This window comes from Oncorhynchus kisutch, linkage group LG14 (genome assembly GCF_002021735.2).
Source record: "Oncorhynchus kisutch isolate 150728-3 linkage group LG14, Okis_V2, whole genome shotgun sequence".
Taxonomy (NCBI): domain Eukaryota; kingdom Metazoa; phylum Chordata; class Actinopteri; order Salmoniformes; family Salmonidae; genus Oncorhynchus; species Oncorhynchus kisutch.
Genome location: NC_034187.2, coordinates 23,750,933 through 23,775,378, shown reverse-complemented (window position 1 = coordinate 23,775,378; position 24,446 = coordinate 23,750,933). Strand labels below are relative to the sequence as shown.

Sequence of the window (24,446 nt, the reverse complement as noted above, 5' to 3'; positions counted from 1 at the left end):
CTATCAATCCTCAGGCATTATGTCACTCGTATGGCAGTGTTATGTAGGCTCTGTGTACGGCCTCCTCAATTCAAGTGAAAAATAACTGTCTGTTTAACTGAAGCCAATAGTTTAAAGGAGGATGTCCTCACATGTCTTGTTATCTGATTAATCAGAGGGAAGCACCAGGCTACTGTGTGAGAACGCTGACTAAATCCTTAATAGGGGAGCTCAATTCACCACCATTCATTGAGTCACTTCTAACGTTTCTGTATCATATCTATTTGAAATGTTACGGTTGGAAAATCTCCACAATTTGGCACCTAATTACCATTGAAGAATTTTGATTTGTTATTTATTTAACCTTTATTTAACAAGGCAAGTTAGTTAAGAACAAATTCTTATTTACAATGACGGCCTACCAAAAGGCAAAAGGCCTCGGGCGGGGATGGGGGCTGGGAGCTGGGATTAAAAATACAATTTAGGACAAAACACACATCACGACAAGAGAGACACCACAACACCATATAAATAAACACATAAGACAACAACATAGGGTATCTAGTTGTTACAGCTCATGATTGGTATTTTTCATTGGATTTGTTTTGTTATCGCTGCCATGTCAAACTGAAATGCCATTAATATGGTAATGGTAACTCACGGGACACCGCATGAAACACCTGTTCAGTTCAAGGGGATTATGGGTAACCATGTAAAGCAACACATTTCACTGCACCTAGCCAGTGTGTGACAATAAACATGTATTTTTTTCTTTTCTATTTTGTGCCACATCTTTAAATATACCAAATTGTGTACAACACAGTAACAATTTCAGTAACAATTTCCACTAAACTACATATTTACTTACAACAGAAATTCCATGGTATAGTGCCCTCACCCATGGCTAAAACAGAAATGTGATCATATGATGGAGTTAAAAGAGTGATCAATAGAGACAACCTTGATGCCCTCAATCACACAAAATATACACAAAAAAAAACTTAATTCACTTAATTGTTAACAAACTATGCAATACTAAATAAAGTGTTACTTGATGGACTTGATATCACCAAATGTAAAGCATTTAACATGATGTATTTGGGTCCTTTGATCTACATCAGAGAAGAAGGCTACATTGCTCATGAAATTGGAAACAACAGGAAATCAAGTACTGGATAAAGTCATTAAATTCATCTGTAAATACAAAAGATCAATATTACATATGATATTACATATTGACACACAGTACATTCCTGCAAGTTTCACTTACACTTTGTGTCCATTCACTGCCCTCTGTCAGTGTCTTAGAGCCTGTGAGTCATTACAAAAGCTACGATAAGAACAGTGAGCCTTCATCCATCCCTGAACTCATGGTGAGTCTAGCGGTGTACTGTAGGGACCTGCAGGATCAACACTCACTTGTATGTACCTGTGTTCACTGTGTGATGATAAAATGGTGCAACATTTCCTTCCAATGTGTGAATTGAGACAATAAACATAAAGAAAAGCTCAAACGTGAACATGTACAGTATGTAAGATATGATGGGCATGGTGAGGGTTAATAATGGAACAAAAACAGGAAATTGGTGTCCGTGCTTTCTAATACAGGAGTCTTCAATAAAGGGTTATAATAAGGATTTGGTCACTAGTTCTCGTGTTGATTGAATCATGGCAGTTGTTTTCTTTAAGGTTCATTAATCAGAACCTCAAATAGAAGTTAGATAAAGCATCAGAGGTTTCTTTCTTTATATAAATATAAAATCCTTACACCACTTTAAAGTTAATGTTAACCTCTTTTACAAGTAGAAATGACAATTTAACTAGAAAATTGTTAAAATTTACCCGCCTATCTCCTTGTAATGAATGCACCTGCAATAGAAAGCAATCATACTGACTCCAGTGCATGCCACAGCTCCATGTAGCCTAACTCACACACAGATCCTCAGTCATGGGCCGGCAGCATAAAGTGAGTCCTGTCTCTTTGCAAAATAAATATTTTGTACTCATTTGGACGGGACCATGTCCTTTATGACTGGTTCTCTGTTCAGGTAGGTGGCCCAGTAGACCAGGTTGAAACCACCGAAGAGCACGGGGAACATAATCCGGGACATACGGTCGATTTTGCTGACGCTGTTGAAGGTCTTCTTGTTCTGCTCTGGCTTGACCTCTGGCTTGGCCTTGTTGGGGTCAGAGGTGGTGCTCTTGGAGATGGTGGGCAGACCACTTTGGTCCTTGGTGACGTTTGGGGCATAGTTTGCCACAGCAACGGCATAGGCGTTGTTCTTCTTCATGGCGGACGCCTCCTTCTTCTGCTGAGGAGAGAAATAAAATACACATTAGAGACTTTGGGGATGTTTGCAAGAAAATGAGAGGCACTAAAAGCAGGAGATGATACTCTGAGACAGTGTTATGACGGCTTCCTGATCCTTCAAGTGTTTGATTGTTACTAGATCATGGTGATGGTTTTCTCAGTACCTCTCACACAGCTAAGAGCTCACCTCAACAAGGTGTCAGACAGGGACTGGAGATCAAAAGTACAACACTCCACGTCTACTTGACTTGAGAGGCAATACCTCACAATGGGATTTTAATGTCACTCTGAGACACTGTAATAATTAGTCATATATGAAAATGGAGCACATCTGTTGTACAGTAAGTAGCCTATAGCTACTTCACAGTAATTATGATTCTGCCTTATTAACCATCAAAAAGTGTCTCATCTGTTAAATTGCCTGTTAAACCTTATAGGTTTCATCTGAATATCAATTTGGATTGAAATGTACAGTACCTTTGAGGTCCTCAAGGAGTGTGAATCTCTTTGAAGTCTCTCATGACCATTTTAATCGGCCCCACTTGTCAAATATGTATTATGGCAGGATATATGTATGGCTACAACCAGCACAGATAATAATAGTTATTCTGAAGTAAATACACAGCCATCACTTTCAATGTCACACCCATTTCTCTGCGTATGTGAGCTGTGGATAGAAAGTGTAATTATCAGATAGGCTGGGAAAAGAATGAGCTGAAATCAGAACTACTTACAGAATGTGATTGTTGCTGTCACATAATTATCTGGCTTAACTTGTCACGCCCTGACCTGAGATATCTGTTTTCTTTATATTTTGGTTAGGTCAGGGTGTGACTAGGGTGGGTACGCTAGTTTTGTATTGTCTAGGGTTTTTGTAATTCTATGTTGGCCTGATATGGTTCCCAATCAGAGACAGCTGTTTATCGTTGTCTCTGATTGGGGATCATATTTAGGTAGCCATTTCCCTTTGGTGTTTGTGGGATCTTGTCTATGTGTAGTTGCCTGTCAGCACTCGTTTGTATAGCGTCACGTTTTGTTATTTTGTTAGTTTGTTCAGTGTTCATTCTTGAAATAAATAAGAATGTACGTATACCACGCTGCGCCTTGGTCCGATCCTTATAACGAACGTGACATAACTGTATCAACTGTCTCCTCCTTGAGAGATCACAGATCCTTTCTGCCTTTCTCCTCTGCGTTTGAAGCACACACATGCAGTTCCCCATCTCCTTTTATCTTCCATTTCTTTCGTCCCTCCCTCTTTTAATAAAATACCGCTTTAGATTCAATACCTCAACATGGATATTCAACAAGGCGAACACTTCTGAGTACTAGACAGCTGGCTTTGAGTTTAATTCATCTACTTCTATGCTTCATCTTTGTGCATTTCCTTTACATTTACATTTAATCTGTACATTAACTGAATGTATGATATTGTTCAAATTGTTATTTGTCTTAACAGCTGTTGTTCACTTGTTTTACACATGCCTCTTGTCACATCACCAAATGGAAACTGTGGTTAGTGAATTTCAGTAGAGTGATAAAGATGCAGTGTTCTTAACTCAAATGCAGGATTGCATGTGACACTCAATTTAATGAACAGCTCCAAGCACAATACGTCAGTGGTCAGTGTGGTTGCCATAGTTACCTTGACGTTCACCACACTTTTGCCATCCCAGGCCCAGCCTCTTTTGGTGAAGTAGTTGACGGTAGCAAACTCGATGAGGGCAGAGAACACGAAGGCGTAGCACACGGCAATGAACCAATCCATGGCCGTGGCGTAGGCCACCTTCGGCAGAGAGTTACGGGCACTGATACTGAGAGTCGTCATAGTGAGCACAGTGGTCACACCTGTGTCATTACAGGACAAGAAACCCAAAAGACAACAGTTCTTAGAAAATGTAGATCACAAGCTGATCAAAAATGTTGACAGTAAATTAATTTCAATGATTCACAATAGTGATTCCATCTACGGTAAGAGAAGAGTACTGTAGTACTTGTTTTTCTATTGTGTAAAAGACAATGGTATTTCCATCCACATTGAAAAAGCTTATTCTTGTGGAAGATTCTGTGGTATTTTGAGAAAGAAAAAATGCATTTAGATTACTGCATTGCAGGAGAAGGTGAATGAACAAACAAACCTGGAAAACTTTTGCAGCAGACACACGCATATAATTAAACAGGGAGTTGTCCGTCATTTCCTCCTTCAGACCTCTATGACTAAGATGACACTGAAAGTGAAAGAATGGGGGTATTTTTTCCCACATGGCTGCTGACGGATATGTTTTTTTTGCTCTTTTTTCATTCCATTTGAGGGAACATGAAACTACATCAAGCAGGCTAACGGGGTAAAATAACAATCCCCCGATTGCGAGGATCAAACAGCCTGTGGGGATGTGTTTCAGAGGCTGGAAGTGGTACCTGCATTAATAATTTAACCAGGACAATACCACAGTCCGACATCATAAAACAGAGACAACAAGGAACAAGTTCTAAAAGAAACACTTTACTTTAGATGGCCTTTGCGTTAAGCCCTATCTAGCTATTCCCAACACCTAAATGACATGATACATGACATAATGTTATCTATTAGCATACTGATGGTAGACTTAGGGATCAATCTATAGTGCTAAAGGGCCAAGTTATAGCGTGATTGAAATGTAAAGGTATTTTCCGATTGATCCGACATACTCAGTGTTTACCGTTAATGCAATCTCAGCGAACACGGTAACATTGCCTTTGGATTTAAAATGCGCTGTAGCGCGGATCTTCAGCACTACTATCACAACTCCCGCCGAAGTTGGCTCCCCCGCCTGTTCGGGTGGTGCTCGGCGATCGTCGTCACCGGCCTATTAGCCGCCACTGATCCCTTTTTCTTTTCGGTTAGTTTTGTCTCATTTGTTACACCTGTTCCTATTTTGTGTGTGCTGGATTTGCTTCCCTATTTAGTGTGTGGAACCCGCCCCTTTGTTGTGCAGGATTATTTTGATGTTCACGTTGTGTCGTTGGTGTTGTTTGTGCTCTGGACCGTGTTGCCTGTTGCCCGGTCTCCCTACGGCCCTGCTTTTGGTGCCGCATTAAAGTGCATCTTTCCCCTTGACCTCTCTGCGCCTGATTCCTCTCTACACACCTAGCCAGCCGTGACAACTACGGATTGAATCGAGCCCTTCCTGTTACAGTGTATTTGTGAGATATTTGACAGGAAAAAGTCAAACATTTGCAAGAAATTGTTTTCTTAATTGTTTATGTAATTCATTCCTAGCTACCACAGGAGGAGGCAAGTTACAGAGTGTGCCTTTATAGCATATTCATTACAACTTCATGACACCTGTTCATTCTTTCGGTGTAGAATGGGAAGGGAGAGAAGGAAGATGTGTACCAAATCACAATGAAGAGAACGAGAAATCAGCCACAGTTCTTTGGCCCCTCAGAAATGTCTGGATTTACCAGTGAGTATCTGAATATGAAATCTTTAATAACCTTGCACGAATAGATAGACTGTCTCAATGAGTGACTCACGAGGATTACCACTGAACATGTTCAGAATAGTAATCAATGTGTTCGATGCACTGGAAAACTGAGGGAGAATTGTGAACAGGTTAAAAGAATAGACTGAAAGTCCTGCAGGTGTTGAATGTGTATGGTGAGTTGACCCCAAAATGTCAACAATAAGAAAAGACCAAGCTCATAATATAAAAGTATTCAAAGGAAAACAAATCTGTTCCATTAATGGGTAGACTATCTCTTAAAATTGCAGAAACGTATAGAAACTATTCTACAATCATTTTAACCAAAATCAGAGCATATAAAGAGAAAATGGTTAAAGTTGTTTTTATATGGGGGCTGTTTAGTTGCAACCAAGGGCATTTAGAATAAGTGATCCTTAATACGCCTGTGGTCTGTCTTTACATAATTAGCCCTGATTATATGAGGGGACTCTACATTATGGAGCAGACAGAGATAGTGTATAGAAGCCCCTCGTTAGAGACCTCGGGCCTCAGGTCCAAATGGGATATACTGTATGGGTCTAGGCTTTTTTTAAACTTTGCGGTAGACTGGGCTTCTTGTAATAAGCATGCTGAGGGCTCGTCAGTGTGACCTCTTGGTTTGCTCCCCTCGTCTGTGATGCCCTGGTAGTGTTTTAATCCCAGCCCCCATCCCCGCAGGAGACCTTTTTCCTTTTGGTAGGCCGTCATTGTAAATAATAATTTGTTCTTAACTAACTTGCCTAGTTAAATAAAGGTTAAATAAAAAATAAATACATAAACAATTACCCTGTCAGATTTAACACCCCTAATTACGAGAGACTAGTTCAGTCTGAGATTCTACACTTCATGGGGCTCTCTGTACAGTATGTGCATCATGTGACTACAAATCAAAGAAAAATGTTGAACAGGCTCTGATCTACGAACAGGTGTTTGACCTGACTGTAGAGTAACAGGTGTTTGACCTGACTGTAGATTGACAGGTAGGTTTTTGACCTGACTGTAGAGTAACAGGTAGGTTTTTGACCTGACTGTAGAGTAACATGTGTCTGACCTGACTGTAGATTAACAGGTGTTTAACCTGACTGTAGATTAACAGGTAGGTTTTTGACCTGACCATCTAACAAGCGTTGTTTGAAAAATGGAACATAGGATGTGTTTGACTTGACCATCAATGTGTTTGACCTGACCGTTGAGGAGCACTCGTGACCTAACCACTAAAGAGCAGAGACTACAGTGGAAGAATATGTTTTACTTGACTACATGGGAAAACATATTCTGCCTGACTGAAGACAAAATCTTGTGGCAGTAATTGCTATCTGCTATGAGTAAATAATTGTGTTTGAAAGCAATGATTTGATGTGCTCACCAAAGACAGTTCTGGCGGGTACAGACTCTCGGTTGAGCCAGAAGGAGACCTGGGAGAGGATGACGGTCATGATGCAGGGCAGGTAGGTCTGGATCACAAAGTAGCCAATCTTCCTCTTCAGGTGGAAGTGGGCCGTCATGACAGTGTATTCACCTGCAGAGAGGGAATGAGTAGAAAATATACAGATGAGAATGTGTGTGATAATTTTATCTTTTTACACAAGTGGTTAAAGAGATTGTTGTCTCTGCTCAGATCCAGTAGTGGCTACTGGTCTAGACTAGGGTTGAATGGTGGGAACCCGGTTACCGAGATTTCCCATGATTTACTGCCCAAAACCACTCCCTTTTCCCATGATAAATAACTGCGAGAAACCAGTAAATTATTTATATGAACAGCATGATGTGAAATGGAACTGTTAAATTATATGCAAGGTCTTCTCTACAACCTCCGCATGATGAATCATCAACGCTCAGGGTGGGGACAGACAGCCCATCTCCGATTGAAGGGCAGTTCACAATGCACGTATCTCTATTATCTCATCATGGTAACTTTTTTTCTTGTGACAGGTAGGACAACATTTTCTGCAGCATAGTCTATAATATAAAGAACAAATGCACATATCATTGACCCATCTCCATCTGGCTTTCAGTGGTCACCTTGTTTTTTAATTGTAAAGATGTTTTTTTTTATTGCAGCTGAATAGTTTTAAAATAGACTATTAATCGAATATCATTGCTTTAAATCAGTGCACGCGTGAGCACTCTCTCGCAGTCTTTCTCTCGCTCCATCAAATCCATTCAAATTGCATCACAGATAATCCTGTTCTAGATTGATATACTGTACAGTGCATTCGGAAACTATTCAGACCCCTTGACTTTTCCACATTTGTTACTTTACATAGCTTTATTCTAAAATAGATTCAATTAAAAGTATTCCTCCATAATCTACACACAATACCCCGTAATGCCAAAGTGAAAACAGGTTCTTAGAAAGATGAGCAAATGTATGAATAATACAAAACAAAAATACCTTATTTACAATGCAGTATTAGCCTTATATTTAGATAATTAATTATGGATAATGCATAATAAGCTTCTAATTTATAGCCTTCCTGTGATAACATGCGTCTTGGTGAGAGGTGTAGGAGTTAGGCGCAGGAGAGAGCAGGGATGTCTGAGAAGCGTGTTTAATAATAGAGTCCAGCAATACAAAAACGGCACAGACCAAAACCCCAAAACTACGCTCTCGAATAATCAGAAAACTCGTGCAAACGCACGGAGGAACAAACACAGTTCCGACACTTTACATACACGTGCGTAATAGCGAAAAAACAACAAACATTAAATACAATCGAGCGCAATGCACACAAATCTAATCCTGCACGAATTACGGCAGGTAACAGATGCCCTATATACCCGCAGAAATCAAAGCAATGAAAACCAGGTGTGAAAAGGAACACAGACAAAACAACCAGAAAAAGAAAAAGGGATCGGTAGCGGCTAGTAGACCGGCGACGCCGAGCGCCGAGCGCCGCCCGAACAGGGAGAGGAGTTACCTTCCGTAGAAGTCGTGACACTTCCTCTTGCTCAATACGCAAACACCTGTGCTCCGCTGGCCTCTCCTTAAAAAACGCTGCTTAGCTCTTGGCGTCCCATGGAGGAAAAGCTAGACTAGAATAACTTGCTGGATATATTTTTTTCTCGCATTTCTTATACCAATAGATTATTTGAACAGGTGAATGTGAATGTTAAATACTGCAGCCAACAGTGTGCCAACAATACAGGCAACAATACAGCACACAGACAGTGTGCTGAAGAAGGTGCAACAGTACCTCTTCAACCTCAGGAGGCAGAAGAAATTTGGCTTGGCACCTAAAACCCTCACAAATATTTCCAGATGCACAATTAAGAGCATCCTGTCGGGCTGTATCACAGCCTGGTACGGCAACTGCACCGCCCACAACCGCAGGGCTCTCCAGAGGGTGGTGCAGTCTGCCCAACGCATCACCGGGAGCAAGCACCTGATGTCACAGGAAGGCCAAAAAGATCCTGTTCACCCTGCTATCATACAGAAGACAATGTCAGTACAGGTGCATCAAAGCTGGGACCGAGAGACTGAAAAACAGTTTGTATCTAAATAGCCATCACTAGCACATTAGAGGCTGCTGCCCTATATACATAAACTTGAAATCACTGGCCACTTTAATAATGGAATACTAGTCACTTTAAAAATGTTTACATATTTTGCCTTACTCATCTCATATGTATATACTGTAATCTATCCTATTCTAATGTATCTTAGTCTGTGCTGATCTGACATTGCTCATCCAAATATTACCCAGGAGAGCATATAGTTAGCTACATCTATGAGTTTTTCTGTTTTTCTGTCATGCTTAATGTTCAGTAGCCTATGTCATACAGTACCAGTCAAAAGTTTGGACACACTTACTCATTCAAGGGAGATCATCCGTTCACCTACTCTGCATCTCACAAAGACACTGGTCTAATGTCCATTGCTCGTGTTTCTTGGCCCAAGCAAGTCTCCTCTTATTAGTGCCCTTTAGTAGTGGTTTCTTTGCTGCAATTCGACCATGAAGGCCTGATTCACGCAGTCTCCTCTGAACAGTTGATGTTGAGATGTGTCTGTTACTTGAACTCCGAAGCATTTATTTGGACTGCAATTTCTGAGACTGGTAACTCTAATGAACTTTATCCTCTGCATCTTCCTTTCCTGTGGTGGTCCTCATGAGAGCCAGTTTCCTCATAGCGCTTGATGGTTTTTGTGACTGCACTTGAAGAAACTTTCAAAGTACTTGAAATTTTCCGCATTGACTGACCTTCATGGAATGTCGTTTCTCTTTGCTTATTTGAGCTGTTCTTGCCATAATATGGACTTGGTATTTGACCAAATAGGGCTATCTTCTGTGTACCAACCCTACCTTGACACAACATAACTGATTGGCTCAAACTCATTAGGAAATGAATTCCACAAATTAACTTTTAACAAGGCACACCTGTTATTTGAAACGCATTCCAGGTGACTACCTCATGAAGCTGGTTGAGAGAATGCCAAGAGTGTGCAAAGCTGTGCAAAGCTGTCATCAAGCCAAAGGGTGGCTACTTTGAAGAATCTCAAATACAATATATATTTTGATTTGTTAAACACTTTTTTGCTTACTACATGATTCCATATGTGTTATTTCATAGTTTTTTGACTGGTTCTGTATATATATTGGATAACGACACAATAATTTGGGCTTTTTTGGGGCTCGGGCTCATTAAAGGTCTTTAAAGTAGGGCTCATTAAATGTCTTTAATATATAGCTCATCAGGCTCAGGTAGCATCAGGCTTGAATTTTTGATCAAAGCTCTAATCAAATCCAAACATAAGCCTATTAATATGCTTTATAATGCTTTTGAATGACACTTTCGGTTTTGGCGGGAAATACCGGGTTACCCGGGAGAACAGTGATTCATTCTCAGGATGGAACATTTATAAAATACCGGGAAAATATAACTCGAAAAACTCACACTCATTGCTAAGAGTCAAAATACTATTACTAGTGAGTGTGGTTTTTCATTTTCCAGTTGATTTGCCTTTCCAACCCTTCACCCAAAGAGTTTTGTTTAAAGAATATTTGATTTGAGAATGCTAAATCTCGATCATTCTGGTCTAGACTTACCAGTGCTTGATTTAATGGTCTCTGTCCCCACAGTTTGTCCCTGAAGGCGATACTGGTTCAGTCTGGATCCATCTGGTGCTACCTCCACTGACGCTGATGCGTTTCGGGTCCAAATGTACGTCACCTCGGCCATTGTGTAGGCATCTGCAGACAATAAATGTCCATTCAGTTCACACTACATAACAAGGGACAGATAGTGATTATGAGGGCCTCTAAAGAAGGAGAGGTGAATAGAATAACTCCCCATCTACAAAGAATAGTAGGCTTTCAACTATGTCATTATGCACAGCCATGTGCTCAGCACAACATGGGGTATACTTTACATCTGATCATGTTGACGCAAATATAATAATCAACATCTGTTAGTGTGAAATTTGAAAATTATATTTCACATTGAAAGGAGAGAAATTCAATCACAATGAAATGCAAAACAGCCAATATTTTCTGATAGAAGATCGATAGAACTTGGCAGATAGGTCTTTGTAGAGAGGCACATGATATTGCTGTTTATGAAAATCCCGATATAATGAAGCGTTCCCTTAATCCTGGCAAAGAGAAGGTCTGGACCACATTTTCAGCCGTTTAAAGGTCAGACTTTTCTTGACCTTTTCTTGTACAGCTACCACTAGCTTTTTATAGTGGAACTTGACTCGTGAACTCAGAATGAATCCAATTAACCTGCCAAAACTAGACGTTTCAGTCTCACAGGCAACCAGTTAAACATAGCTACAACCAGCTAAACATAGCTACAACCATCTAAACATAGCTACAACCAGTTAAACATAGCTACAACCAGTTAAACATAGCTACAACCAGTTAACATAGCTACAACCAGCTAAACATAGCTACAACCAGTTAATATAGCTACAACCAGTTAATATAGCTATAACCAGCTAAACATAGCTACAACCAGTTAACATAGCTACAACCAGTTAACATAGCTACAACCAGCTAAACATAGCTACAACCAGTTAGCATAACTACAACCATCTAAACATAGCTACAACCAGTTAACATAGCTACAACCAGTTAACATAGCTACAACCAGCTAAACATAGCTACAACCAGTTAGCATAACTACAACCATCTAAACATAGCTACAACCAGTTAACATAGCTACAACCAGCTAAACATAGCTACAACCAGCTAAACATAGCTACAACCAGCTAAACATAGCTACAGCAAGAAAAAATGTTCTGCCGCTAGCTCAATCGGTTCTTTACAGAGTAAAATAAAAGCAAAAATGGGGAGATAAGCTTACAGCTGCCAAACTTCAGTGGACAGGAGTGGGAATCCATGGGGAAATCTTCGAGGTGCATGGGACATTCTGCCTGGACCGTTAACCTGAGTAAATATACAACGACACAAGAGTTCACATCACACCAGAACCTCACAGCTATTCTCACAGTGTTGTTGTTTTATTATGCAACCTTGTTTCCTTTGAATGGCCTCATCACTCCTTGTTTTCAGGCCATGCTGAGACCATGTATTGTACATGTGGTTTTCATAGGGTGACTCTGCCTGCCTGTACAAAAGCAAGTAGATCTCGATGCTGGCGTGGGCTGCTGCACTGACATCACCTTGTCTGAGACCTGAGGACAGCTCTGTTAGCTCTCTAATGAAACTAAGGATACCTCATGGTGTACAGCAGTGTTCCATCCTCCATGATCCGGAGCAGTTTGTTGGGCATGGTCATGTTGTGAGCCACAGATTTCTTCCCGTTGTGGAAAAAGGTGTCGGGCGTCCAGATCTTACTGGCCATCAGATTGTTCAGCCGCAGGATGTTCATGGGCCCGTTGAACTTCAGCCGCTCGTCAATCCAGCTCTGACGGAAGAACACGTCCACAGTGTACTCCTGACGAAGAGGACAAAAGACCGTAGCACAGGTTGGGGTTTTGGTAATGCCCCCTTCCATCACAATATGTAATGAAGAGACTGGAATGGCAGAGGGTGTTATTAAAACATATTTAAACCTACAGCTGCATGTGTTTTGAATAATTAGAATGAAATCCACTTTTATCACCTGGTCAGGCAAATTAAAGAGTTTTATAGTCTAGAGATTTCTAGTACAATAGTAATAATGGTTAGTTGTGTCTCACACACAGAGACAGAGAGACAGAGAAACACCACTATCAGAAAAACACTATCAAAGCAGAGTGATGGCCCAAGAGTGAAATTTTCCACCTTGAGTTAAAAAGATCCTCTGAATTAATTATACGTGTCATTTATTCTTCTTTTTTAAGGTGCTGTCTCGGTGGCGACCATTTCCCCTCTTCTTTATGGTTTAAATATTTGAGAGCAGGCTGAAATGAAGGGCTGAGAATGGAGGGCCGAGAGGGTGAGGGAGGAAACTGAGAAAAGCTTTTAAAGTCCCAGAAGGTACGAAACTGGAGCTTGGAGAACAAGGCCAAAGGAAAGGATGAGACAAAGAGAAAGAAAACAAAAAATAATGAGGGACTGATACAAGGAGAGAGTGAAGACTGTGAAAATGATGAGTCTGGTGGTAGTGTGTGTGTGTGTGGGGGGGGGGGGGGTCTAGCAGGATGCTATCTAAGAAAATAATTTCCCCATTATAGTGCACCTGGGTTTCCAATGGCAACAAAGACAGACAAAGACAGAAGCAGTAGTGATGCTACCCCAAAATCACATGAAATGTTGATGGAACAACTTCAATTTAAAGGGTTAGTCCCTGTCCTACATAAAATGTACGTGAAATATATTACATACAGTTGAAGTCGGAAGTTTACATACACTTAGGTTGGAGTCATTAAAACTCGTTTTTCAACCACTCCACAAATGTCTTACTAACAAACTATAATGTTGGCAAGTTGGTTAGGACATCTACTTTGTGCATGACACAATTGTGTGCAGACAGATTATTTCACATATAATTCACTGTATCACAATTCTAGTGGGTCAGAAGTTCACACACACTAAGTTGACTGTGCCTTTAAACAGCTTGAAAAATTACAGAAAATGATGGCATGGCTTTAGAAGCTTCTGATAGGCTAATTGACATCATTTGAGTCAATTGGAGGTGTACCTGTGGATGTATTTCAAGGCCTACCTTCAAATTCAGTGCCTCTTTGCTTGACATCATGGGAAAATCTAAAGAAATCAGCCAAGACCTCAGAAAAACAATTGTAAATCTCCACAAGTCTGGTTCATCCTTGGGAGCAATTTCCAAACGCCTGAAGGTACCACATTCATCTGTACAAACAATAGTACGCAAGCATAAACACCATGGGACCGCGCAACTGTCATACCGCTCATGAAGGAGAAAGGGTTCTGTCTCCTAGAGATGAACATACTTTGGTACGAAAAGTGAAAATCAACCCCAGATCAACAGCAAAGGACCTTGTGAAGATGCTGGAGAAAACAGGTACAAAAGTATCTATATTCACAGTAAAACGAGTTCTATATCGACATTACCTGAAAGGCCGCTCAGCAAGGAAGAAGCCACTGCTCCAAAACCACTATTAAAAAGCCAGACTACGGTTTGCACCTGCACATGGGGACAAAGATTGTACTTTTTGGAGAAATGTCCTCTAAAAAAAATAGAACTGTTTGGCCATAATGACCATCATTATGTGTGGAGGGAAAAGGGGGAGGCTTGCAAGCCGAAGAACACCATCCCAACCATGAAGCACGGGGGTGGAGGCATCATGTTGTGGAGGTGCTTTGCTGCAGGAGGGACTGGTGCACTTCACAAAATAGATGGCATCATGAGGTAGAAAAATTATGTGGATACATTGAAGCAACATCTCAAGACATCAGTCAGGAAGTTAAAGCTTGGTCGCAAATGGGTCTTCCAAATGGACAATGACCCCAACCATACTTCCAAAGTTGTGGTAAAATGGCTTAAGAACAACAAGGTCAAGGTATTGGAGTGGCCGTCACAATGCCCTGACCTCAATTCTATAGAAAATTTGAGAGCATAACTGAAAAAGCATGTGTGAGCAAGGAGGCCTACAAACCTGACTCAGTTACACCAGCTCTGTCAGGAGGAATGGGCCAAAATTCACCCAGCTTATTGTGGGAAGCTTTTGGAAGGCTACCCGAAAAGTCTGACCCAAGTTAAACAATTTAAAGGCAATGCCACCAAATACTAATTGAGTGTATGTAAACTTCTGACCCACTGGGAATGTGATGAAAGAAATAAACGCTGAAATAAATCATTCTCTCTACTATTATTCTGACATTTCACATTTTTAAAATAAAGTGGTGATCCTAACTCACCTAAGACCGTGAATTTTTACTAGGATTAAATGTCAGGAATTGTGAAAAGCTGAGTTTAAATGTATTTGGCCAAGGTGTATGTAAACTTCTGACTTCAACTGTATATCAATATACAGTATATTGTTAAACATAAGCTTATATCAAATCAATTAAATAAATAATGAAATACTGTGTTCATAAATAAAACAAGCTGAATGTATTTTACTAAAGGCTGTGTCACAGTAGTTCATAAGTTTAATACCTAGTATAACACTTACCATGTCTGTGTCTGACACTGGACCGAAACTTGTGACATAAATATCCGTCTTCACCTCCGTCACCCGATCTGTAAAATATACACAGATTTAATCTTGTTTGATGATATTTTTTTCACTAAATTGCAACAACCCTTTTGAATATTTCATTCATGTTTTATATGCATCTTTGTAGGTATATCTGCTCATACATTAACAAGGAATCCACTCGCAAATCCCATGTTAAGAAATGTCATGTTTCTGAGATCTGTGACGTACATCTGGAAAGAGATGTGGTTGAGAACAATCCAGTCACTGAAAGCCCTGATTTCACATTCATTTTAGATGACTGCTGTCATGGCAACGCTTTATCCACGATGCCACATTTACAGTACATTCGTCCTCTTTCCTCAGACTCCCCCATGGATGGTACCAAGGGAACACACACTCCTGTTAAATCTGAGTGAGAAATCACACTCCCTCTCCTCACTGCCCTTCAGACATTTTAGGAGTATCTCAATTGGCTAAAGTGGCCTCCTTTCCTGGTGTCCAACTCTCCATACACTAGGAATGAATCTGACCTGTACTGCCTGACACTAATGCTTTTGTCATCTTTATAAATATCAGTAAAAGCAATAGTGGATGTCTACCAAGTGGGAGCTACATATTGATGGTGGGTAGGGTGAATTAATGCACTCCTATATAATCTAAAAGCAATAGCCCAGAAAAGGCTCACTCCGGCTGACATTTGATACGTAGTGAAAAACACAATTTAACATCATCAATAGACACTTATAGAAACGCAAGTGTCCACGAAAACTCAGGCCATTACATACATTCACAAACACAGCCACACTCACAAAGAATATGGGGAAGGAACAGCAAACAACTGCCAAAAGCAAAAGTGTTCAAGCAGCACCCCAGTGATGAGTCACACTGAGTAAATGTGGAGTAAAGGTGCTACTGAGTTCTTGACAGGCCATAGTTAGGCTACACCACCATCCACACTATTACTGAGCTTGACAGTAGTCCTATTTAGTATAGCCCCCTCAACATTCCAGTCTTATATTGCCATTCTCTATGAAGAACATTGACTGTTACTCCTAATTAAGCTGAAAAATGCATGTCATCAACCACTAGCTAACTAGTTGGAGATGGGAATGACTTGTGGCTATATAACTTTTGAGTGTTAGTATATCTGTTTCAAATCAAGCTTTCTATAGGACCCTATTCAAACTAAACCAAAATCCGTAGGTTTCTCCAGTGAGGGAAAAAAATTATACCAGGATGCTGTTTGGATTACACAGTATTATCCAATGAAATCATGTTTCAGTTTACACTTGTGAATGTGTGGACAGGGTGTAACATCAGTGGAGCCCTATGTTACCTCAACCAGTGTTTTGAATCCCATTATAACTTTTTTTTTGTATTCTTTGTAATCTCAATGCCCCAGAATTAATGCCTTTTTTCTGTCTGTTATGAAGTCATTTACTGAGCTTGTAAAACTTCTTCTTAATTAAGAATTGATGTCAAGAGTAAAAAACAAACAGAAGCAATGTATTTCGAATTACAATAAATTGTCTACAACTACCAGCCTTGATTTAAGCTAACTCCAAAACTGGGACCTAAACTGATTCTAAAAACTCAGTGAAAAAAAAGAACATTTTCCATAAATAAATCAGTACTTTCCCAGTACACATCTGGTGAATCTGTCTTCAATCAGATTCCCATTAGACCAAATAACTCTACTGCCTAACTCTAATGCTTCTATCATCTTTAAATAATATCTACAACTAGATAAACATCAATATAAATCATAGCACCTCGTGGGCTATTTCAAGGATCCATGAAAAGTTAAAACAGCATTAAGTTAAATCCTCATTAAACAAGCCAAGGAAGCATATTCAGCCACACCAACGCCTTCAGTGTAGGCTGTACTGGGAACAGTGAGAGGCTACAGTATAACCATCATCGGTCATCTTTAACGGACCAGATATTATAAACGACACCACTCACACCTAGGGATATACTTCGGCTGGCGCAAGTTCCAAACACGTTAGTTTGCCATTTAAACATGTAAGAACTGGCGTTCTGGCATTTTCCACCCCATGCGCCAGGTTCAGCAATTTGCCTGTCTAGGATCAGGTCACTTGCACTGAGGTGGGAGGGGTGGAAATATTTGAGGTGTGTCCTTGAAAACATGCGCAAAAGTGACAATTTCATGCTGAGCAGGTCTTAGCGGTAATAAGAGTGGAGATGTACCCATTCCCTCAGTGATGGCTGTTTTTTTTGTTCTGGCCAATGCGTTCGCCAACTAGCCAAGCCTATCAATCAGGGGCACAAATTTGGTTTTAGAAGTGGGGGGACATAATTATTATTATTAAAAATATATAATTTGTTACTTCTGGATGGGAATTTTCAGTAAAGCCTAGTGACTGTCATAATTTCAATCACATTTGTACATTAGGTTTTTATTTTTTATTTTATTTAACAGAACTCCCTTGATGTGACTAAGACTATAGACTTAGCTGTGTACACCTTGTCCAGTGTCTATACTGCTCATCATAACTGGAACAAAGGGAACCTCTCCTGGGAGCCATTGAGGTACACACTGACTGAGTGTACAAAACACCTAATAGCTCTTATCTCTTCTGTTTACCAGATAATACAGTATGTCTGTAAGGTTGTCTTGGTAATAAGGGGGATGCACATGCAAGCTCAAACGTATTCTGACATGCCAGACAAGTTATATGTTTGTGTATATATATATACAGTATATAAACAAGCTTGAAAAAAGAAAATGTTTAATCTCAAAGTAATGTAAAACTTTGAATAAATATATCCTGGAGTGCTATTGGGTAGGCAGGCTTTTGTTCCAGCCCTATTCGAACACACCTGATTCTACTAATCAAGGTCCTGCTGAGCAGATGATAAGCAGAATCAGGAGTGTAAGAGCAGGGTTGGAGTAAAACCCTGCACACCCAGTATCTCTCCAGGAAGAGGGTTGGCCATCCCTGTTCCAAAGTTGATTGAGATTTAAAAGCACTTTAAAAAACGCTTCATTTCAATTGATTTGATACGGTAAGTATGACATGTTAGCTGCTCACCTCCAAGTCCAGGTCGTAATCGGTTGTCATAGCCATCCAGAAGGCGGTCCAAGATCCGGGTGAACAGAGTGATGTTGTTTTTGAAGGCCTCTGAAGCATATGCAGACGATTCCACTATTGATCTAAGTAGGAGAAACATAAATTATTGTGAGAGAGATGTGTGGGGGAAATGAATTGAAGTAACAAATATGTAATTCAGTCAACCTCTCTGCCAACTTCCTCTTAATAAGATCACTGTGTGTGTTATTTAATTCATGTGGCTCAGTTTGTTTCGTACAAAGACAACCATCCTGACTATCATTAGTTCATTATGGAATAGACAGTTCCACTTCGCCAAAGAAAGTTCTGAGCATTTCCGAAGAGAAACTGGAAGATACCAAGGAATTGTGCGTCAATCAAATGATCACCCCCCCCCCCCCCCCCCCCCCCCCCCCGTTCAGATTAATACCAATCTTCTAACTCCCTGGACCTGTGCGTAATCTTTACCCTCTCATTTACACGTCACCGCGCAATTGGTGTTTCAGCTCTCCACACAAATTGTGCCATCGTGTTATCACGCTTTTTTTGTGTGCAAAATAGCATTTTCACGGCAATAACAGCTATATTCCAATCTAAGAACCATTTAGATCGGCAAAAAGCTATCGAGGCGATATAGAACGCGCAGACAAATGTGCAACAGTGTTCTTAGTACGCACAATCACTGTGTATTGTTTTTTTCTACTGATTTCTGTACTGTATATATATATTTGATAATACAACGAAACTTACCTTGACTGCCACAGTACCATCAACGAGAAGAACACCGCTAGATAATGCGATAAATCCCATCGCTCTCTCATTGCTGAAATCCAAACCTACAGAATCGGATGCCCAATTAAAGGTAATATTCAGAGCACGAAATTCCATTCATGAAGACATTCGATTCAAATGCTGTGCAGTGCCATTAATTCTGAATTATTGCCTTTTTTTAACAAATTCATGTAACGATTTATATAAACAATTTCCTCTATCCAAAATCTAAAGTAATCGTGCGCTTTATAGCCTACATGCATACTTCAAATTTGATGGCAACATGCAAATAAAAATGATTTCAACCACTTCATAAAAAAACAATAGGCCTATACATTTTTAAATAACTTATTGAAGTTATTGAAAACTCCATTATTATTTGCTGGAATGAGGAGCAACTAGATTTTTGGAAACGTTTTGGAAATCTCCAAACCTTCAAGGAAACTGTCGCTTTTGTCGCAGCAAAACAATAAGGCGGGTTGACAACAAGGCAACCTGACTAGTGCGAGGGATCTCCTTGTGATTTTCTTCTGACAACCCAGATGTAAAGTTGCGCACAAAAGCGCTGGGCATCAACTAAATTACACAACAGGGATGTGGGAATACATCCGAAGTGGGTGTAAAGATGATAAGGACGAGTTTGACAATATTTAAAACCCTGGGAATCCAAAACACCGATTGTAGATACTGTCCACCCGTATACAAGTGCCGTGGTTCCCGGATAAATTCGTTTTTGGCTCCCGCCTATACCTGTAACCATGCACACGCGCGCCCAACTCCGTGTGTCTCGAAAGTCTGATGAAGACGAGCAAAACAGATGTACTAGGTCCTATTTATAGCTTCCACGCATTGACCGCCAGAATAAATCACAGATTTGATATCAAATTAAATGGATGAAAGTTCTGTAAAAGCTGCTTTCTCTGCAACCAAAATCACATCACTACCCGTGTAGAAACTAGAACTGGTTTTATTAAGTGGAGCTGGAAAGATGCGAAGATGTTATGGGCGGCACTTTTGATGCGCTCACATGCGGCGTCACTTACCTCAGAAATGTATACTGTATGTCCTATATGCAGTAAACCTGCGAATTCTGGCCTTGTCTTTTAGATTTGCAACACGTTGTTAGAGTTCAGTTTATTTTCAAGACGACATTATAGTCACCATGCAAAGCGATTAAATGTGTGCTTTCATGTCGGAAAGTTTTATTTTTTATTGTTTAAATATAAAGTATTGGAATAGTTGATACAATGACTGAAAAAATGGAGGAGGGGGACATTAGGCTACTCAGTGATGGAGAAAAATAAATAGCTGGTGCTCAGCTAACTCTGAAGAGGAGTGTAAGCTCCTATGTAAATGTCATAATGTCCATGTGATTGAATAATCACCATTGATGATATAACTAACTCATGATGATAGTCACTTCCTAAATAATTCAAATGCAAAATCATTTGAGCAAGTATTGACTGTTAATAATAATGACACATCTCACACACACTGAGCTTTTACACAATAAATACTAGCACTTTTACTCACTTTCAGACCTTGAGCATAAGAGGTGTGGAACTCACAAAAATTGAAATGAAATGAGCAAGATTAAAATCAAATCACCGCACACTGTGGTCCAGTCTATTGAATGAGCAAATGCTCAGATCAAATCAAATAAATAACACTTAAATCATATGACCACAATTCAACTCATGAAAAGCCTAACAGTCCAATGAAATGCACAACTCTCATATAATGTAATTGGATTTTGAGTGTAAGGTCAAAGGTAATACTGTGTCTGTTTAGGCTTTCAGACAGTATGTGCCTGTAATGTCAACTACATATGTGAGAAAGGCTGGGAATAACACACCTCAAAGAAACAGTCTTTGGCTAATAAACATGAATATATTTTGCCCTTGAGGTGGGGGCGGCCCGACCAAATATCAATTAGGGCACCCGAAAGGCTGCATACAATGTTATTGAGAATGTAGGCCAATAATTGTTCTCGGAGACAGAGGGGTTTGGGGACATTCTGTTCTGCTTTGTTCATAATGTATTTTTGGCAGACTTTGCCATGCCCAGCAGGAGAAAGTGAAGGGGCAATTAACGCACATGGACTATGGGGTGAGACAGGGGCCTGGGAAGAATAAGTTGAAGTTTTGCAGGAGATGAGATGAGCTTCCTGAAAGAGCATACTGTAGCACAGTGTCCATCTGATGTCTGGGAAAGCATGTTTGTTGAAAAGAGGGTCATTTAGGGGATTGCCAGCCTCCAGCTGAGAATCTACATTAGGTGTGAATGTGGGGTCACAATGACCTACCACAACAGACACTGCACAGAGGTTGGGTCCCATAGGTTACAACAACAAAAATACAAAAGTATTATTACGTTTGGTCACTCACTATCTCAACAGGCCTGTTTTTGAACAACAATTCCCATCATAGAAGACCACATTTTTACCAGCATGTCACATACCAGAGGAAAAAAAACTCCAGGCCACCTTTACTCCACACATAGAGATGCATACAAAGCTCTTCCCTGCCTTCCATTTGGCAGATCTGTTGGGGGTTACCCTGGGAGTCGGGTGTGGGACTACACCAATGCCATGATTACTGTATATACAGTATGTGATAACCTTTGTATGCTTGCAAAGCGCAGTGATGGAAAAGTACTGGGTAAATGGATATGTACTGCGTTAGTTCTCAGGCTGAGAACTAAAGCACCTGCTGATAGTCACGCAGCCTCAAGGCCGAGATAGTTGAGTGAGAAACCACAGTCTAGACAAGTTTTTGTCATCTTAGATACTTTGTATCTAATCCAATGAAACAATGTTAAGATATGATTGACGGTAGGTTGTAAAAAAGAGTGTTGTCTCCTGTTTCGCCACACAGATCTTTACTATAGACTACTGATGTATTCTGTATGTGAATCTCTGTCTGCAATTGCATTTTATTTCTAAATAGTTTTATACCAGGGTTCCAGTGTCTGTGTCATCTATCTGGAAGACTGATTGTTAACAGCAATGTACATCCCCCCCATGCAAAGAACCACCCAACAAATCTGACCATAATTATATCCTCTTGATTCCTGCTTACAAGCAAAAACTAAAGCAGGAAGTACCAGTGACTCACTCAATACGGAAGTAGTCAGATGACACGGATGCTACACTACAGGACTGTTTTGCTAGCACAGACTGGAATATGTTCCGGGATTCATCCAGTGGCATTGAGGAGAACACCACCTCAGTCATCGGCTTCATCAATAAGTGCATCGACGACGTCGTCCCCCAACCAGAAGCCATGGATTACAGGCAACATCCGCATCGAGCTAAAGGATAGAGCTGCCGCTTTCAAGGAGCGGGACACTAATCTGGAGCATCAATACAGGATTAAGAATGAATCCTACTACACCGGCTCTGACGCTCATCGGATGTTGCAGGGCTTGTAAAATATTATGGACTACAAAGGGAAACCCAGACGCGAGCTGCCCAGTGACACAAGCCTACCAGACGAGCCAAATGCCTTTTATGCTTGCTTCCAGGCAAGCAACACTGAAACATGCACGAGAGCACCAGCTGTTCTGGATGACTGTGTGATAACGCTCTCGGTAGCCGATGTGATCAAGATCTTTAAACAGGTCAGCGTTCACAAAGCCGCGGGACCAGACTGAATATCAGGACATGTCCACAAAGCTGCGGGACCAGACTGATTACCAGAACATGTACACAAAGCCTACAAATACCAACTGGCAAGTGTCTTCACTGACATTTTCAACCTCTCCCTGACCGAGTCTGTAATACCTGCATATTTCAAGCAGACCCCCATAGTCCCTTTGCCCAAGGAAGTGAAGGTAACCTGCCTAAATGATTACCGCCCAGTAGCACTCATGTCGGTAGCCATGAAGTGCTTTGAAAGGCTGGTCATGGCTCACATCAACAGCATCCTCCCGCATACCCTAGACCCACTCCAATTAATATACAACCCCAACAGATCCACAGATGATGCAATCTCAATTTCACTCCACTCTGCCCTTTCCCACCTGGACAAAAGGAACACCTACGTGAGAATGACTGACGACAGCTCAGCGTTCAACACCATAGTGCCCTCAAAGCTCATCACTAAACTAAGGACACTGGGACTAAACACCTCCCTCTGCAACTGGATTCTGGACTTCCTGACAGGCTTCCCTTAGGTGGTATGGGTAGGTAACAACACAGCTGCCACGCTGATCCTCAACACTGGGGCCTCTCAGGGGTGTGTACTTAGTCCCCTAATGTATTCCCTGTTCACCCACGACTGCATGGCCAAACACGACTCCAACACCATCATTAAGTTTGACCACACAACAGTGGCAGGCCTGATCACCGACAATGATGAGACAGCCTATAGGGAGCAGGTCAGAGAACTGGCAGTGTGGTGCCAGGACAACAATCTCTCCCTCAATGTGATCAAGACAAAGGAGCTGATTGTGGACTACAGGAAAAGGCGGGCCCAACAGGCCCCCATTCTCATCGACGGGGCTGTAGTAGAGCGGGTCGAGAGTTTCAAGATCCTTGGTGTCCACATCACCAATGAGCTATCATGGTCCAAACACACCAAGACAGTTATGAAGAGAGCACGACAAAACCTTTTCCCCCTCAGGAGACTTAAAAGATTTGGCATGGGTCCCCAGATCCTTAAAAACTTCTACAGCTACACCATCAAGAGCATCCTGACCGGTTGCATCACCGCCTGGTATGGCAACTGCTCAACATCTGACCATAAGGCGCTACAGAGGGTAGTGCGTACTGCCCAGTACATCACTGGGGCCAAGCTTCCTGCCATCCAGGACCTATATAATAGGCGGTGTCAGAGGAAAGCCCATAAAATTGTCAGTCACTCCAGTCACCCAAGTCATAGACTGCTACCGCATGGCAAGCGGTACCGGAGTGCCAAGTCTAGGACCAAAGGGCTCCTTAACAGCTTCTACCCCCAAGCCATAAGACTGCTGAACAATTCATCAAATGGCCACCGGACTATTTGACCTCTGCAGAGGCTGCGATACACATATATTTTATTTTGGTGAGCAGTGTGTGGCAGCACTGCTCCAATTTTGTGAGGCTTGTGCTAGTGAACCACAGACGGGAAGTGGCATGAGTACAGACAGTTGTCTAGAGGCGAGGGCATGCTGCCACTGCACAGCTGTGGCATCCATGTTTGATTTAGATTGGGGGGGGGGGGGTAACATCCATCAATTTGATTTAATTATTTCTTGCTCAGTGACGCAAACTC

The 24,446-nt window shown here is 41.0% G+C and overlaps 1 protein-coding gene across 2 annotated transcripts; it reads right to left on the bottom strand.

Moving 5' to 3' along the window:
• Positions 1 to 499: 499 nt before the first annotated feature.
• Positions 500 to 20,194, bottom strand: LOC109904152 (gamma-aminobutyric acid receptor subunit alpha-2-like). 2 transcript variants are annotated; one of them, XM_020501332.2, is made up of 10 exons: positions 19,625 to 20,194; positions 19,171 to 19,256; positions 18,403 to 18,524; positions 15,320 to 15,387; positions 12,458 to 12,678; positions 12,085 to 12,167; positions 10,824 to 10,967; positions 7,142 to 7,294; positions 3,936 to 4,138; positions 500 to 2,288 (listed from the first exon to the last, which is right to left on the bottom strand). In XM_020501332.2, exons 2-10 carry the CDS (start codon positions 19,239 to 19,241, stop codon positions 1,983 to 1,985), a joined length of 1,371 nt encoding a protein of 456 aa, XP_020356921.1. In that variant the 5' UTR covers positions 19,242 to 19,256; positions 19,625 to 20,194; the 3' UTR covers positions 500 to 1,982. The 2 variants fall into 2 exon arrangements, with proteins under 2 accessions (XP_020356921.1, XP_020356920.1); XM_020501331.2 differs by having other exon boundaries at positions 500 to 2,291; positions 19,625 to 20,183.
• Between the last annotated feature and the right edge of the window lie 4,252 nt (positions 20,195 to 24,446).